Source organism: Rhopalosiphum padi, chromosome 3 (genome assembly GCF_020882245.1).
Source record: "Rhopalosiphum padi isolate XX-2018 chromosome 3, ASM2088224v1, whole genome shotgun sequence".
NCBI lineage: Eukaryota > Metazoa > Arthropoda > Insecta > Hemiptera > Aphididae > Rhopalosiphum > Rhopalosiphum padi.
Genome location: NC_083599.1, coordinates 31,442,252 through 31,458,633, shown reverse-complemented (window position 1 = coordinate 31,458,633; position 16,382 = coordinate 31,442,252). Strand labels below are relative to the sequence as shown.

At 27.8% G+C, this 16,382-nt stretch overlaps 1 protein-coding gene across 1 annotated transcript; it reads right to left on the bottom strand.

Moving 5' to 3' along the window:
• Positions 1–4,548: 4,548 nt before the first annotated feature.
• LOC132926977 (mitochondrial 2-oxoglutarate/malate carrier protein-like) lies at positions 4,549–7,991 on the bottom strand. The gene is given in 8 exon segments (XM_060991417.1): positions 4,549–4,972; positions 5,070–5,169; positions 5,712–5,802; positions 5,804–5,926; positions 6,067–6,151; positions 6,839–6,987; positions 6,989–7,076; positions 7,161–7,991. Coding segments are annotated over 8 exon segments (915 nt in total). The 5' UTR covers positions 7,229–7,991; the 3' UTR covers positions 4,549–4,761.
• Between the last annotated feature and the right edge of the window lie 8,391 nt (positions 7,992–16,382).

The window sequence follows — 16,382 nt, the reverse complement described above, 5'->3', positions numbered from 1 at the left end:
GCGGGAATACAGTGTGGTCGTCGTTGTCTTCGTAGATATCGAGTTATCGGCGGTGAAGACGACCGGCTACGACGAGCAGCAGTCGCTATCGCTATTTTTTTTATCATATTATTATTACTATTATTGTTATCACCGCCGTGCACGGGCCCGCCCGGCCCGACCACCCACAATATTATTACACACTCACACGCGCGCGCGCGTCAAAGACGTCAGAGGCTTCCGATGTGCGTTCGGCGGTGTTCGTGTTGTTGCACGACCGCCGCCCAAATACACTTAACCCACATATTATTATAATATATTTTATTATTTTTTTTTTTTTTTAGTACTCTTTGACCCGATCGCCCGGGATTCGCGGGATTGATAACGGAACGCCGACCATGCGTATTGCACATTCGCACGACACGACGTTATTAGATGTTAATAATTTATTACCTACGATTTTACGAACGAGTTTTGCGCGACATCGTTCGAAAAAAAGGATAGGCCGCACAACGCAGTAGGTATTGAGTTGTTGTGTACGCGCGTCGTGTATAACGATTTTGCTTGCGATCGGGAGGCCGCCGCACGTGTCGCCGTCGCGTGAATGACAGCTGCAGCTTATCGCGTGCGTGTCGTCATGCTCAATACCCGTACCATACGTGTGCCATGACCTACGGGGAACGCGCTTTTCGATGTGTCCCGAGCGGAAAACGACCAGAAATATTCAATTAAATAGGCTAAGGGGAAAAAAACCGGTCGTGATATTTTTATTACGTGTACCTATACGAGTATACGACCGTTTTCGGGAATTGGGTAAACCAAATTCACGCGCCGCCCTGTGTGGGTGGTCAGGGCCGGGTCGTGTGGGTGGGTGGTCTGCGGGCAAATGGACATCGGAAATTTGAAAAGCGAAACGACCGATTATAATCGCTACTCAGTACTCGTAGCCATCCCCCGATCGCCGGCAACGGCGCGCACAAGAGCCGCACGCCTCCCGGTACCCAGTCGGTTATCAGTGTTACCGCTTCGCGTTTCGTGTAGGTACTCGTGTTTCGCATTTGCAACGCGTAGTCGTTCGCCGTTGCACCTATGACCTATAATACATATATATTATATACGCGGTCGTTGTACCAAACTACCAAAAGTGTAGTAGTGTAGTCGTGTACTTGTGTAAAATATCTTCCCTACAATAATCCGATTTTATTTTTTCCCGTTCGCCCATCGACAGTCTTGTATATCATCTATTCTAGATGACGGACAATGTATTTTTATTTGTTTTGTTTTTTATGAAGAAAACCGATGAAATCATTTGCAACTTCTGTCATAACTCGAAAAACACTTGACCAGCAATTTCCATTTCTTACGCTTGATTTCGAATATTTCGATCCTTAAAATGAATGTTACGTAGATACCAGTGTTTGGAAAGAACGTCGTTCATGAACGCACCGTTCATATATATAGTGAACGATATGTGAACGTCATTCGTATTTTCAAATAGTACGTGAACGTGAATGACGTTGATATTTTTAATGAATTCGATCGATTTTTAAGACGTTCAATTTATTTATCATTTAATAAATATATGTATAAAATATATTATAATAATATTTTCCCGTTATAATTCCTATGATATTTATTTGATTTTAACTCAAATAACATGTCAGATATTAAAAATATAATTCAGATACTTTATAAATTGTATATACTCTGGGAGTCTATATATTCTATATATGTACTCTATAACTCTAAATTGTATTTTTATTTTTGGGTTGAGTCGTATATGTTTATGGGCTTTTATATTTACTGCAGGTTATCGATTCATAAAAAAAATTTTAAAAATTAAATGAACGGCCCATTGGACATGTTCATTTCTTGAAAGAACGTGAACTTGAACGGGTTCGTTTGAAAAAACACGAACGTGAACGAGTTCCTTTTTTTAGTGAACGTTCCGAACACTGGTAGATAGTATAGACACTAGTTAGACCTGATGTACTTCGATACGGACAGTAGACACTGTAAGCACTTTAGTGGTTATAAATGCTATTATTATACACACCTATACCCAGAACTGAATTATTGAGAATTAGAGCCGCCTTGAACAATATATATTTGGTGCCCTTTTAAATAAGGAGCTATCGAAACAATAACGTGCAGTGGAACCTCAATAAGTCGAAAACCTTGATAAGTCAAAATAATTGCCATTTCCTTGCGAAAACATCGATTACTCGAAATAAAAACTATAGATAACTCCAACTCGAACAATCCGAGTTCCGAATATAGACAGATAATGATGATGGATAAATTTTATAATTATTTGTCTAATCTGCTTGTGCGCGTTTCGATAATTTAACCTAATCGCGTTTATTATGCTTATTATTGTATTTTTCATTCGGTTCATTTTCACTACATTCGATATTGTCAGTTGCGATTGATCGGTTACACGTGTACGATGGTATCGAATGTGAAAATTGTTAATTATTTAATCACATTTTTATCATAATTTTAAAATAATAACAATAACAATAACAATACACACTGTGGTCTGTAATTACTTGTATATACAATATACTATAACTATATAATAATTAAAAAACTATAATATATGTAGGTATATACATTTTAAAAACTTTCTGTCGAAATACATTTTTTCCTAAAACCATAATAACTTTAAAACCTTAGTAAGTCAAAAAAATTGCATTTCCCTTAAATTCCGATTTGCCTACTTAATTTTGTAGTAATTTTTATTCGTAAAATATAATTATATTGTTCAACACATCTTCGTTATCCATAAACGTTGTCACGTTGAAATTTGAAACCTTAATAATATTTTATCTGAATTCAAATATTAACAATAAAAGTACATAGGTACTATAGATAAGTAGTGCTTACCTAAGCACAAAAAGGTATCTATCTAATTATCTAAATTAAGTTTATTCTATGATATATGTTCGCCTTTTATTATTTATATTTTAAAATATTTTTACTAGATTATTTAAGGTTGTTTCAATCAAAATTATGATATTTTTATTTATGCTTATTAACATATTAATATTTCTGTAGTTATGTTTAGACATCACACACTTGCCACATTTGTATACAATGTATATTGTATACGTCATATTAAATGTATTAAGTTACAATCGTTTGGAGAAAGAATAATATAGCAGATAATATATACCTATACGTTTGTTTTAATACAAAATATGTTAAGCACAAGAAAATACAAAAATCATATGAAGTGAATGTGAAATTTCTTTAAAGACTGGAGACAGTGGAATAGACACACTAAATAGTTATATCTTGTATGCTCCTATATATATCGAACCAGGAATCTTGTGATTTGAGCCATTTTTATGTGTGGTAGTGTGTGGCTAAATAGATCATTAGTGATTAATAACCAAAAAGAATGTTGATCGAATACCCACGATAATTAGAGCTAAATATTTTTCGTTGAGGGTTAATGGATTCCATTATTGTATACCTATAACAATCATTAATCGACATGTGACTCAGTAAATAGTTATGTGGACTCTGGTTTATAAGACTGTACCAATACAACAGTTTTAAATAATCAAATGGTATAACTGTATAAGACCAGATTGTCGTTTTCATAAACGTTATTTAAAATAAAATGTGTAAAAATAGTACAAAAAAATAAAATGGCTCAAAAATAAAAATAAATTAAAATTTGTCTCAAAAAATAGCTTAGAATATGTAACATAAAACTACATAATATTTGGTTTTGTCGTACCTAACATGAAAAACATTTATTCTTAGTTGGCCTTTTTTTACAATTGTGTAAACAAATATGTAAATGAGTCCACACCTTAATTATTATTATTTTAATGAAATATTTTCACTAATATGTTAATATTTTAAAACTTGCGTACCTATATATTCTTCTACATAATTTATATGCAGTATGCCTGTATAGTATAATAATATACAAGACCAAATTTAAACAACTTGCCGTCACGAGTTAACAAATTAACTATTACTTGCTACACTCTTAAACAATTTTACTTAACATTCAAACAGAGAAAAATTGCAATCATGTTATTAAATTATACTCAGGCTACTGACTTAACGGACTTGACCCGTTAATTGTTATATATGATTTAACATTTTTATCTATGATGAAATTTTTTAAATTAATTTTTATAAACATAAATAAAAACAATCATTACTGTTTAAAGTTCAATAAGTTTTTCACCATGCTCGCGTTATTGATACGTCATGCAAACATAGAATTTGATTGAAATGATGACTTTTATCCGTTTTTATCATTTATAAAATAAAGCAAAAAGAAAAATACCATTAATTATTACCTATTTTATTGATAAAACTTCCGGTTCATAGTTCGTTCATATATGAGTGGAAGCAGCATCAGAATGTAAAATCGTGGACTTTGAAGGAATGTTTTTTTTTATTACCTACCTTATAAGTATAAAAACAATAATATAAACATTTAAAAAAATATTAATTATTCATTTGAAAAATCATCATAGTCTGTAAAATAAATTATTCGTGTTCTATTACCATTTAATTAGACAGGAGTATAGGACTGATAATTTTAATATTATTAATTAATTATTAATAAATATTTAATTATCTACACATTTTAACTAAGTCAGTAATATAATAATATAAAATATTTATAAATGTGTATAGGTACTGTATAATTATAGTTATAGTAGGTCAAATGACAATCGTATACGATTGGTTTTTAAGCAATTATAATTGCTCAAAAACCAATGCGTCAATAGTAATGTCAATTATTGATTACAGGTTTTTCATAAAATGTTCTTCATATCCTTTTTTAAGCTGTTCCATGAAAATAAATAACAAGACAGTACCTGGTGCAACCCGTAAATAATAAAAAGGCCAGCCTTTCCATAAAGCTGTCACTCCCTCAGTCTTCAGCAAAGTTGACACCACTTCTACTATGCCTGAATATTCTGCTTTTCCGTCTACTATTTTCTGTTGTTGTATTCTACGAATGTGATGTAATGCCATTTTAGTAAAAAAGTATATTATATAGAGAGAGATATTATAGTATATAGAATATAAAGTTATAATATATCGTTTACCTAGTCTTTAATACGTCCATTGGATTTGAACAGACGGAATATACAATTCCAGAAATCATGCTTGATGCAGTGTGGAGCTTTAAACCGTTCTCCATATTATCTAAAACCGTTTTCAAAATATAATAGGTACATTTCATATTTTCGTATTACTCTAATGCTATACACGTTAAATCAACTCATGTGTGATGCATTCGTTGTATGGTCTAATATATCACATTAGGTTTTTAACCTAATATTATTTAATATATAATGAGCCATAATAAACGGATGAATTTATATATATTAATAGACATGTAGAGGAATTATTGGCTTGTGACCGTAGTGCTGATTGACCATGGTCAATTGTAATGCAGCTTTAATTATTATCATTTGAATAATTTAATGGAGTGTTCCACAACTTAAGAAAATACCTTACCAAGTATCTCCTTACCACGGAGATAAGACACTATATGGATGATGTGTTACATACATAAATAATAAATGGCATTTGTTTCTGAATCTTGTAAACACAATAAAAATTTAATTCGATTAATTTTTTGATTTTTTTTTTCTTGCTTTTTAAAATACATCAGTTTTTGTATGATGCACCCTGTGTTATTTGTGTAAACCACCATATATAGTAAAGTTGTCAAGCGATCTTACAATTATCCATCAAATACACTTTGGCCGCGTCATAGGACATCAATTGAGTCACGTTGGCCGTCATCGCCCTGAAAACGGTTGCCACTGTCCCCTCTCCAAAGTCCCGTTACGCCTTCATCCTTACGGATTTTCCACAATGCGTCGAAAACGTGTTTGTAGTTGCGCCGGCTTTCCTCTGGCAATCGTCCATCGGCCGTCATACGGACTACAGCAATCTATGATCATTTCAAACAGTTTTCAAACGATTAACGACTAAATTATATCCTATACATAACAGCGTTCAAATATTATCGGTGGTTATAGACTTATAGATCACCGAATAATATAACATTCACGTTGGATAATCAATGATTACATCGGTCGGCGTGGAAATAAACGCAGCTAATGCTCCAGTAGACATGCTGGCTATTGCGTTATTCATCACGTTGCTTTTCCCTCGTCTGTGACACATACAATAATAAAATACTTGTTTTAATATTATATATTAGTATCACTTGATTTCCAATCTTACTGATACATTAATTACTACCATATTGATGAACTCGTTAGATTAGGTACATATAAATACATGATTATTTATTATGTAGAACGACTGATATTTATGATTTAGCCAGTCGCCGATGTATATATATACCATAATATATAATATACCTAATTTACACATATTTACAACTATTACGTAAAAACTAAATTAAAAATGATTTCATTTAAAACAAATAATTCAACACACAAATCTCAATAACACCATCGTTCTTAAATAATACCTAAATATATGCTATTCAGTATTCCATCATTATGTTCAAATGTCACGTACACACGTTCACACAAGATTATTACCTATTACTATTCGTGTGACGTTTACACTGGTTTTGCTTACGTACTTAAACGGGTAATTTATATAATATAATTAAATATTATAATATATTATATTATGCATGTCGTATGTAAATTGTAAATACTAAATATGTTTACTTTTTGGGCACCCAATTCCATTTACATTTTAAACAAATCAGTATATTTAAACAATTCGAATTTACTCGCGCGTATACGGGAAACATTCAAAATGTACACGTAAACTTTACCACATATATACATTAACACATTATATCTGTCCGATATTAGCTTACTTTTTCATTTCATCCACGAGTGTAGCATAGCTGCCTACCCGAGTTGACGTAAAAATTAGTTGTCTAATAAAGTTTGCAGAAATGCCTTTATAAAATCCCGATAGTTTTTCTTTTTTTGCCATATTTATGATTGCATGAAATGAGTTTTTTGTGATCCGAAGTCGTGCCTTTCTCGCCACTTAGTTGCATACGATATTTAAGCACTTCTAATGGATGGACGAATACCGCAGCTCCCATCCTAATGAAAACCATGGTTATTTATTTGCTATTACTTATACTTATATATATTAGTTATAATATAGATTTTATATTTCATTATTACCCGGATAATCCAGCTATTGCAAAGTTCGCGAAAAATGGTAGAACTTTTTTCTGCTTTTCATTTGACATGTTAATTGAGTAATTAATAACTATCAGTTCGCGATATAACGATAACTATAATATTGTCACTAAATATACGCGTACACGGTCGAGTATAAAAAATGGTATGATTTTATGCTTAACAACAAATAAACAGTAAAACTGTTCGTATAATATTAATATTATTAAAGCTAGTATCGATAATTATCCAAAATATTCGAAACACTCAAAAGTTTTTTTGGCGAAGAAAATAAAATTACTATTATAGTCACCTTGTAAACTATATAATTAGATAACCATTATTTATACATTATGGTCACCGTTAAAATTGAATAGTGTTTCCAATTATTTGGATATTAATAAATGCGTATAAGTAAGTACTTGAATTTGTATCCAAATATGTTTGAATTTAATTTAATAATAAAATATAACACAGTAAAATGCCAATCATCATCATAAATAATAAGATTAACGTTAAATATTTATTATTTTAACTCTTTATACGAAATGTACTAATTGACTACGTTGTGTTTCAAACATAAAATAATAATCTTCAAAAGCCAACTTGTACAGGATTTGAATTTGTGTACAATAGTTTAATCTTTGATTTACATATTTCTTTATTTGTAAGTTAATATTTTAATATTATGTTTGTTATATTTTTATATGTTGATGGTTTATAGTTATTAACTTTTAATGTACATTGTACCTACCTATACACAGTAAACACGCAGAAGGGCGTCAACAGAAAATGTTCAAACTAATAGCAAACAAATGAAATAATTTTAAATTCACTTTGCTTGTTTTTTAGGAAATATACTATTATACAAGGTGATTCAACGAGCATACACTCATTTTTTTAAATAATGAATTTATTCAAAATTCTTAAGATTTTTTTGTATTACATTAGTGTCTTGTTATGATAATATAATAATCTTCTGGTTTTTTTTTTTAAATGAGTAACCCTTTTTTATTGAAAATTAGTGAATATTTTTTTATAATGTACCTAATTCATAATTCTTATGAGTAGTTTTGCAATTTATTGTTAAAATGTTTATGCTAAGGATAATAGTCCTTAAAAATGGTTTCACGAGAATATAAAATAAATGTGACGGATCTTGACCATTTTTATAAATGATAAATATTGATAGATTAGTATAAATTACTAAAATTACCTCCATATAGCCTCCATATCTTCAAAAGTCCAAACCTAATTTCAGGAACCTATTATTATATGCTTTTAACACAAAGTGAAGTAACTCAAAAACTACTTGTTTGAATTTTGATTTTGATCCGTCAACATTTTCAGAAAAATTATCTGCTAAATAATTTATATTAGAAAAAAGGGTTGTCATTTGAAAAATAGAAAAGTTTGTATCTCAACAGAACACTTATTAGATAGTACAAAAAAATCTCAAGAATTTGAAAATATGATGCTTAAATATATTTTAAAATTCTAAAAATTAGTGTTTGAATAATTGCATTATTGTAGAATAATAACAGATAATCATGCTTAGTGAATCACTCTGTATACAGCAGTCATCAAAATCTCACTGTCTAAAGAACGCTATCAGTCTATCACTACTCAGCGTCTGTAATTTTGCTTAATTTTAACATTTTTCATAATATATGATAAATATTCATATTCTGTACATTTAATATGTATTTATATACAATTCATATTATTCGCCGTATATTATTATTATGACCATGGGCTTAGATTTAATGCATAAATACATATTTTTATTATGACTTAATAAATTAATTTGGAAAAATAATAATTTCGTTTTAAATGTTATGTAATAAAATGAGCCATACTTAATTTTACATATTTTTACATATTTCGTCATCAATATTATACATGTTTCACAATTATTTCATTTTTCCCACATATTTATTATTTAGACAATTTTGTTATAATACGTGGTATACTGGTGTGTATTTGTCAACTTATTATTAGATAATATTTTATCTGCTAAAATACCGGAAATCTTATGGAAATATATACTATCTTTTCATCCATCAATCATTTTTTATTAACATCTGAAAAGCCAACAACGTGACGAACTATAGTACCTATAAGGCGTATTTTATGATTAAGTATGTATACTTTATTGCTTACGCGCGTTGTCTAAATCAATATTCCATACATTTACTTTTTATAATATTGTCTTCACACTTGAGTTTTAAATTAAGAGTTTGATTATTTGAAGCGTCAAAATAAGCGTATGAGTTGAAGGACTAGAATTGTGATGGCCAAAGTTACTACAAATGTATTAAACAAAAAAATACTGTTCTAGTTAACTAAAAAAAGGAAATTAAAAAATGTCATACTGGTCATTCCACACTGAAGTTTTTCTCCGATCACAATGCATTTGAAATATTCTTCAATTATATTGATCGAAGAAAAAAGATAGTTTTGTCAATATAACTTATAAGTCAACCCGAATCGCTGAATCAGCTGAATCAAATATCATATTTTAAATAAAATGCAAGCACAGCACAATAATAAATGACCGACTACTATATATCAAGATAATTCATTTTTAAGACACTTTAAATAATTAAAAAAAAATTGTGCCTATGTATTTTTATACAGATTTAAAAAAAACGTATGTGGGATCTTGTAATACATTTTCAACAATTTGTTATCATAATTTATATAAAAAAAAAAAAACTAAAAAAAAATATCGATAACTTCTCATACCTATATATTATTAGATCAAAATGGATCAAACTATTTAAAAAATTATACTTCGCATAAAAAATAAAAATATAAACATTAGGTAAAATTTCAAGTTTTTATAGTAATTCGTTTTTGAATAATAGGTAGTTACCTATAATAAAATAACAAAAATCTTCTAAAGAGAAAAAATAGCTGTATTATACGGGTGAATATAATATATTATATTATATAGAAATTTGTTCTTCAAACGCTTAATTAACAATTAATATGACTTTCCGGTAAACTTTTTTTATTTTAGAAGTATAAAAACCAATGAATCTTCAATGTTCAATAAAATTTTAAAATCTTTGATATAAAAAAAAATGTACAAAATAATTTGTAAATTTTTGATATTTTAACGAATTTTGTCAAAGTTCAAACTATTTAATAACGTTTATAAAAAAAAAATTGTGATTATAAATTTATGATTTTTTTTATTGATATATGAAAAGTTTATAAGAAATCTCGTGTCAAGTTTTCAAGCATTTTTATCTAGTTATAATTTTTTTTTATTGTTATTTATTTAAAAAAAAATTAAACATTTAAAATATCTATAAATAATTTATAAAGTCAAAATATTGTAATAAATACATGGTTTGATTGTTTGAAAATCTAAACTTTATGTCGATGGTCATAGCCCATTTCGATCTGAAAACACTGGACAGTAGTTATACTTACGTAAAAGTAAAGTAAAGTTTTTCCTAAGTATAGAAAGAACATCAAAAGAAGAAATTGCTCATATACTTGCCATCTCTTCCTTTGCGAACATTCTTGAACATATTAAAAAATAATTTATAAATTAATATAGGTACTTTTTTAAATTAAATATGAATTTGTATAAAATAATTTAGTAATAGGTTATTAACGGGATCCTATTAAGTATTAACTATTAAGCCTAATAATGCTAAAGCTTATAGCTGTTTGCTTATTCGTCTTGATTAGCCAAAGCTAATTTTGAACATCTATACTATAGTAGAAAAAATATACATAAATAATATGTGAAATTTGCGATAACGCTTTTATTGCAAGGGTATAGTTCTATAGAAAAGTATGGTATGAAATAGCCGATTCTGATACCTCAGCCACAGCCCTCAGCCGTCGCCAAGTTTTCACATTTAATTGATACTTAATAGCAGACGTATTAGCACTGGAATGCCATTAGTAATATCTCCATTGATCAGAAATAACTTAACAATATTGCTGAACATCAGACATATTCACCTGGAATGTCATTATGATCTACGGCGTCACTATTTGTAAAATGCTATCTGAAATCTATACATTTTCGAATGTATAATATAACTAATAAATTTCTTAAATCTTAATCGCTCGAGTCGCCAGCATGCCACAGCTAGACTACACAACGATGTCTGTCGCCACCACACCCAGGCAGGTCTTTTGTTAAAAGTGTTTAACAAAATATATTCAATGTAAAGAATGTATTAACAATGGAATATATATATATATATATATATATAATGTACGAGTATAGCATTTAACATAGCAAATGTGAAAAATATATTTTATAAATACAAGTCCACCCACATTTTCAGAATCAGTCTGTTTTAGACACCCATACCCATGTGCATACATTTCGTTCTCTACGTGTTATACTAAACCTCAGCATTTAATAGAGCGGGTGTAGGCTTGAGATGTGTGTGCACGTTAACAATACCTTGGAAAAATAATAGATATTATATATTAATATTGAATGAATAGAAAAATAAATAAGATTGTGGAAAATAAAATACATACCATGAATATTCTTCAGATGTCTGAATATGTCTTTTGAAACTAGTTTTGAAGCTGAACGTCGACGGACTAAATAGTGCTGCACGTAAAACGTATCCCGTCATATTTTTTTTCATGCCTTCTCAGATTATCCTGCTTACGCGTGAACGTCGAAGAACATTATTTGCATTTCATTTAAACATGATTGCAATGTATACAAATTAAACACTGAGTGTAAAGTGCAAAAAAATGATAAATAAAAATATATAAACACCGTAAAAATGATAATACGTAGAGAACGAAATGTGTGCACATGGGTATTGGGTATGGGTGTCTAAAACAGACAGATTCTGGAAATGCGGGTGCTTATATATTTATAAAATATATTTTTCACATTTGCTATGTTAAATGCTATACATTATATATATAATCCATTGTTAATACATTCTTTACATTTAATATATTTTGTTAAACACTTTTAACAAAAGACCTACCTGGGTGTGGTGGCGACAGACGTCGTTATATATAGTCTGTGGCATCCTGGCGACTCGTGCGATTAAGACATTATATTCGAAAATGTATAGATTTCAGATAGCATTTTACATATAGTGGCGCCGTACATTATAATGACTAGACTTATTTATATGGATTAAAAACCAACCAAATATAGGCTAAAAAAAAACCCTAAATATGCATAACTATATGCACTAAAATGTTAAAATGTGCGCGAAAAATAAAAAATATGCGTAAAATGATTAGCAAAAAAAAATTATTTTTTAAACATTTAATTAATACAATTAAAAAAATTTTTTTACGATTTAAAAAAATTATCGAACCCAACTATAAATACTTATCTACTTTTCTTAATATTTTTTCTTTTTTTTTGTAGGTAGTTTTCTATAAGAAAAAAATAGGGATCAATTTATATAAAAAATGTATCCTAAAATAAATTGACTTACCTAAATATGAATTGCATTGTATGACAATCATTTTATATTATTATATTATAATACTATATAGTTAAAAAATATTTAAAAAAACAAAAAAACATCGAAATATGCACTAAAATATGAAATATAATGTGCTATTAAAATTATGAAATAAACCTTTAAAATATAAAAATATAAAAATATGCAAAAATATGCGCTAAAAAAGTTTCAATTTTTAGATTGTTATGTCATGAAACAAATTTTGTGCTCACTTAGCATATCATAAGATCAACCAGAATAAATATGCAAATGCATACAAAAACGCGCTCTAAATTAATGACACAATAGGGGGAGGCAGGGGCCAGGGGGGCTTGGGCGATAAATTTTAAATTTTGGAGAGCATTTTAATATAATACGGTACCTATGTTTTTCTTACCTGGGGCGCAAAATTTCTAAACACGTTTCTGACTCGGACTTAAAATATATATTAAAATTAAACATATATTATGTGAATATGTTTGTCCCGTTTAATGAATGTAATTTGTACAACGATAATGCAATTGTATAATGGTACATGCCCTAAATAGTAGATATTATTAGAATATTAGGCAATATAACGTCACTTGTAAAAAACACACGTTTGTCTTGATCATTGCTTTAATATTATATTGTATACATCTAGTATCTTTTATCTACAATATGCATGTTGCATGTATGTAACAATAGTTCTTTTACCGTTACTGCAGTAATAACCATTATTATGCATCTATTATTTTTATTATGGGAAGTAACCAATGTTTACGGCTATTAATATTAAATAATAATGATGTAAAATAAAGTAATATTATTTCGTGAGTTATATGGGATATTTTTTAGTATATTTGTATGATCAATAAAAAACATATTATTTATAACCGGAAAAGTTCGTAACTCATAAGTTCCTGCAAAAAAAAACTATTTCGACGTGTATGTTAGGTATATACTTCCAACAATGTTAAAATATATGCAATAAAATACATTTAATTATGCGATAGAACTCTTAAATTAAAAAAAATATATATAAGTAAGATAATTACTATGTATATTAATTTTTGTATTTCATCAAGATAAATTTGTATCGTCAAAATATTTTTTAATGAAACTTTTAAATTTTACAATTTTGAAATGTATATGTTACCTAGCGTTTAAGACAATTTAGTAAGATTGATGTATACATTCATGAATTTACGGAGAATGAAAATCTGCTAATAGCTTACTTTTCAAATCAATCGAATTTAGTTATTTATAATTAAATAATAAAATTGATGTAATATATTATACTTGTATACAATGTTGTTTGTAAAACTATACGAATGATTAATGAAACCAAGTTCCTAATAGATTATTTAATATTATACTCATTCCTAAACAAGTACTAAAAAAGAATATATTTAAATATTGAATAAGTACATAGCAAGGAATATAATTTGTAATCTTTCTATGATTCATAAATGTTTAGTAAGTTCTAAATATTAATAAATCTGATATTTCTAAAATATTTTAAATACTTGTCAGTTGTCAGTATAAACATATTGTTTACACTTTATTGGTGTGAAACAGGAACACTTGAACCTTGGACAAGATAAAATGCGTTTCTGATTAAATAATAAATCTATTACTGAATTAGTATTATATTATGGGTATTAGTCATCATTCGGCAATATACGTCAGATGATTCATAATAAAAATAAATAAAATAATAATTGTGTAGGTACCAAATGCTTAATCTACTCAATAAAAATAAAAACTTAAAATTGTTAGTTGAAGTGGTATCTAATACCTAATTCCTTTACCTACGTAATACTCATAATATTCACGCAGAATAAAGTATTTATAATTGTATTATTTTCTGTATTATTTATCTTTATTGTCTAATTCACTTCATCTAATAGTAAATATCTTCACAATTTATTGTAAATATAGTAAAACTATACTTGAAAAAAATACGTGATCAGATAAAGGTGTACAAAAGTATAAGAATTTTATTCTAATCAAACATTATTTTGAACAAAGTTATATATTGTGGGTAGCGAGTTTTGTGGGAAAATGTTTCTAAAATCAATAGGATCTAATGAGATAAATTTGAATAGACAAAACATTAGATTTAATTATAATCTAAATTGTCAATTATTTTTAGTCTAATTAATTGAAATATTGTATAAATTAAAAGGTATCTATATATTATGATTTATGAGTTATAATAACAATCAGGATCGGTTAGAGGTGTAAGGGTCTTGATTACCACTCACTTATTAAAACATAATCTTATTGTCAGTTCATTTACATATTGATGATTAAAATTAATACGAAATTTTATGTACGAGTACTTATTATTAAATTAAATATTTGAGGTTTGGTTACATAAAATAATTAAAGGGGTCTGTATAAAAACTAGAAAAATTTACAGGAAAAAAATATTATTTTTGAAGATTATTTTCTTATATTTTTACTAGAACTTTGTATTCATTGATATTATTTTCTTTATTTTTTTTTATGAAATATTGTTTAAATATGTTTTTTATTTAAAGCGAGAGAACTGGTTTTATCAGAGGTTCTTGTAAAAGATATAATATTACCAGGGCTCGGGACTTAAAACATTTGCTTATTTTTATAGACTGACTTAAAATGTAATAGAGTTGCTATGGAAGTGTATGACATGTTACAATAACACGTTCAATTATGGAATTTGAAAGTGCTTTTTTTTGCTTTTTTAAAAAGATGCTTGATTCCAGTTTTTTTGATTATTTTTGCTTTTTTGACCAATTTTTCTACTTTTTAATAGTTTTTTCAGAAAATCTCTCGGAAAATCTATAAAAAATTAGGCAAAATTTCACGAAAGTGAAGTTTGATTTTTTATAATATAAAAATTTATTTATTTATTTGATTTTTTAGTTAGAAACTTTTCCTAATCATTTTGTTTCAATATTTTTTATAATCTTTAATTATATTGTTAGCACAGTTACAAAATATGTCTAGTATCTATTTTATCATGTAAAAATACATTTTTATTTTTTGATTAAATATTTTTGCTCAAGTTGAAGTTTTTTAAATGCTTATTTGAGTGCTTATAGTTATAATGATGTTTTTAATCGCTTTTCTAAGCGCTTATTTTAATGATTTTAAGTGCTATAAGTCCCGAGCCCTGAATATTACATATAATACATTTTTTCCTTATCCAACTACTAATAATTTTTGTATTTGTTAGTGTGTATTTAAATTTACAAATAATTTTAAAATTATAATTTAAGATAGTATGGAATTTTAATGAAAATAATTAAAAATTTCGAGCTCAAGCAAATTTTCATTAGTTGATATTATATTGATTTTAAGTCATCAAATTTCATTAATATTACTATTAACGCGCTCGGCTCAAATAACAACATTATATTATGTACCTATTTAAGCTAAATGATAAAGTAAAGAAATATAGATACAGCGAATTGTTTTGTACACTTATAATTGACCTTGATGCTTAATTAAACTTAACATTTGTGTGCGTTTATAACATCCTTTACTTTATTTATCGGTTCTATAAGCAATAACGGTATAATATAATGGCCATGACTTTATGAGTTGTAATAAGTATTTGCATTATTCTAAATTAATTAAAAATATGCTTTGTATGCACGTTCGAAAGTCAAAATATGTCTTAACCAAATAGTAATATTAAATATTTTTAGCCTAAATGGAAATAATGCAACTATTAGGTAGGTGCAATATGTGCCTATATGTATAAAAATATTAAACTTTTAAGCTACAT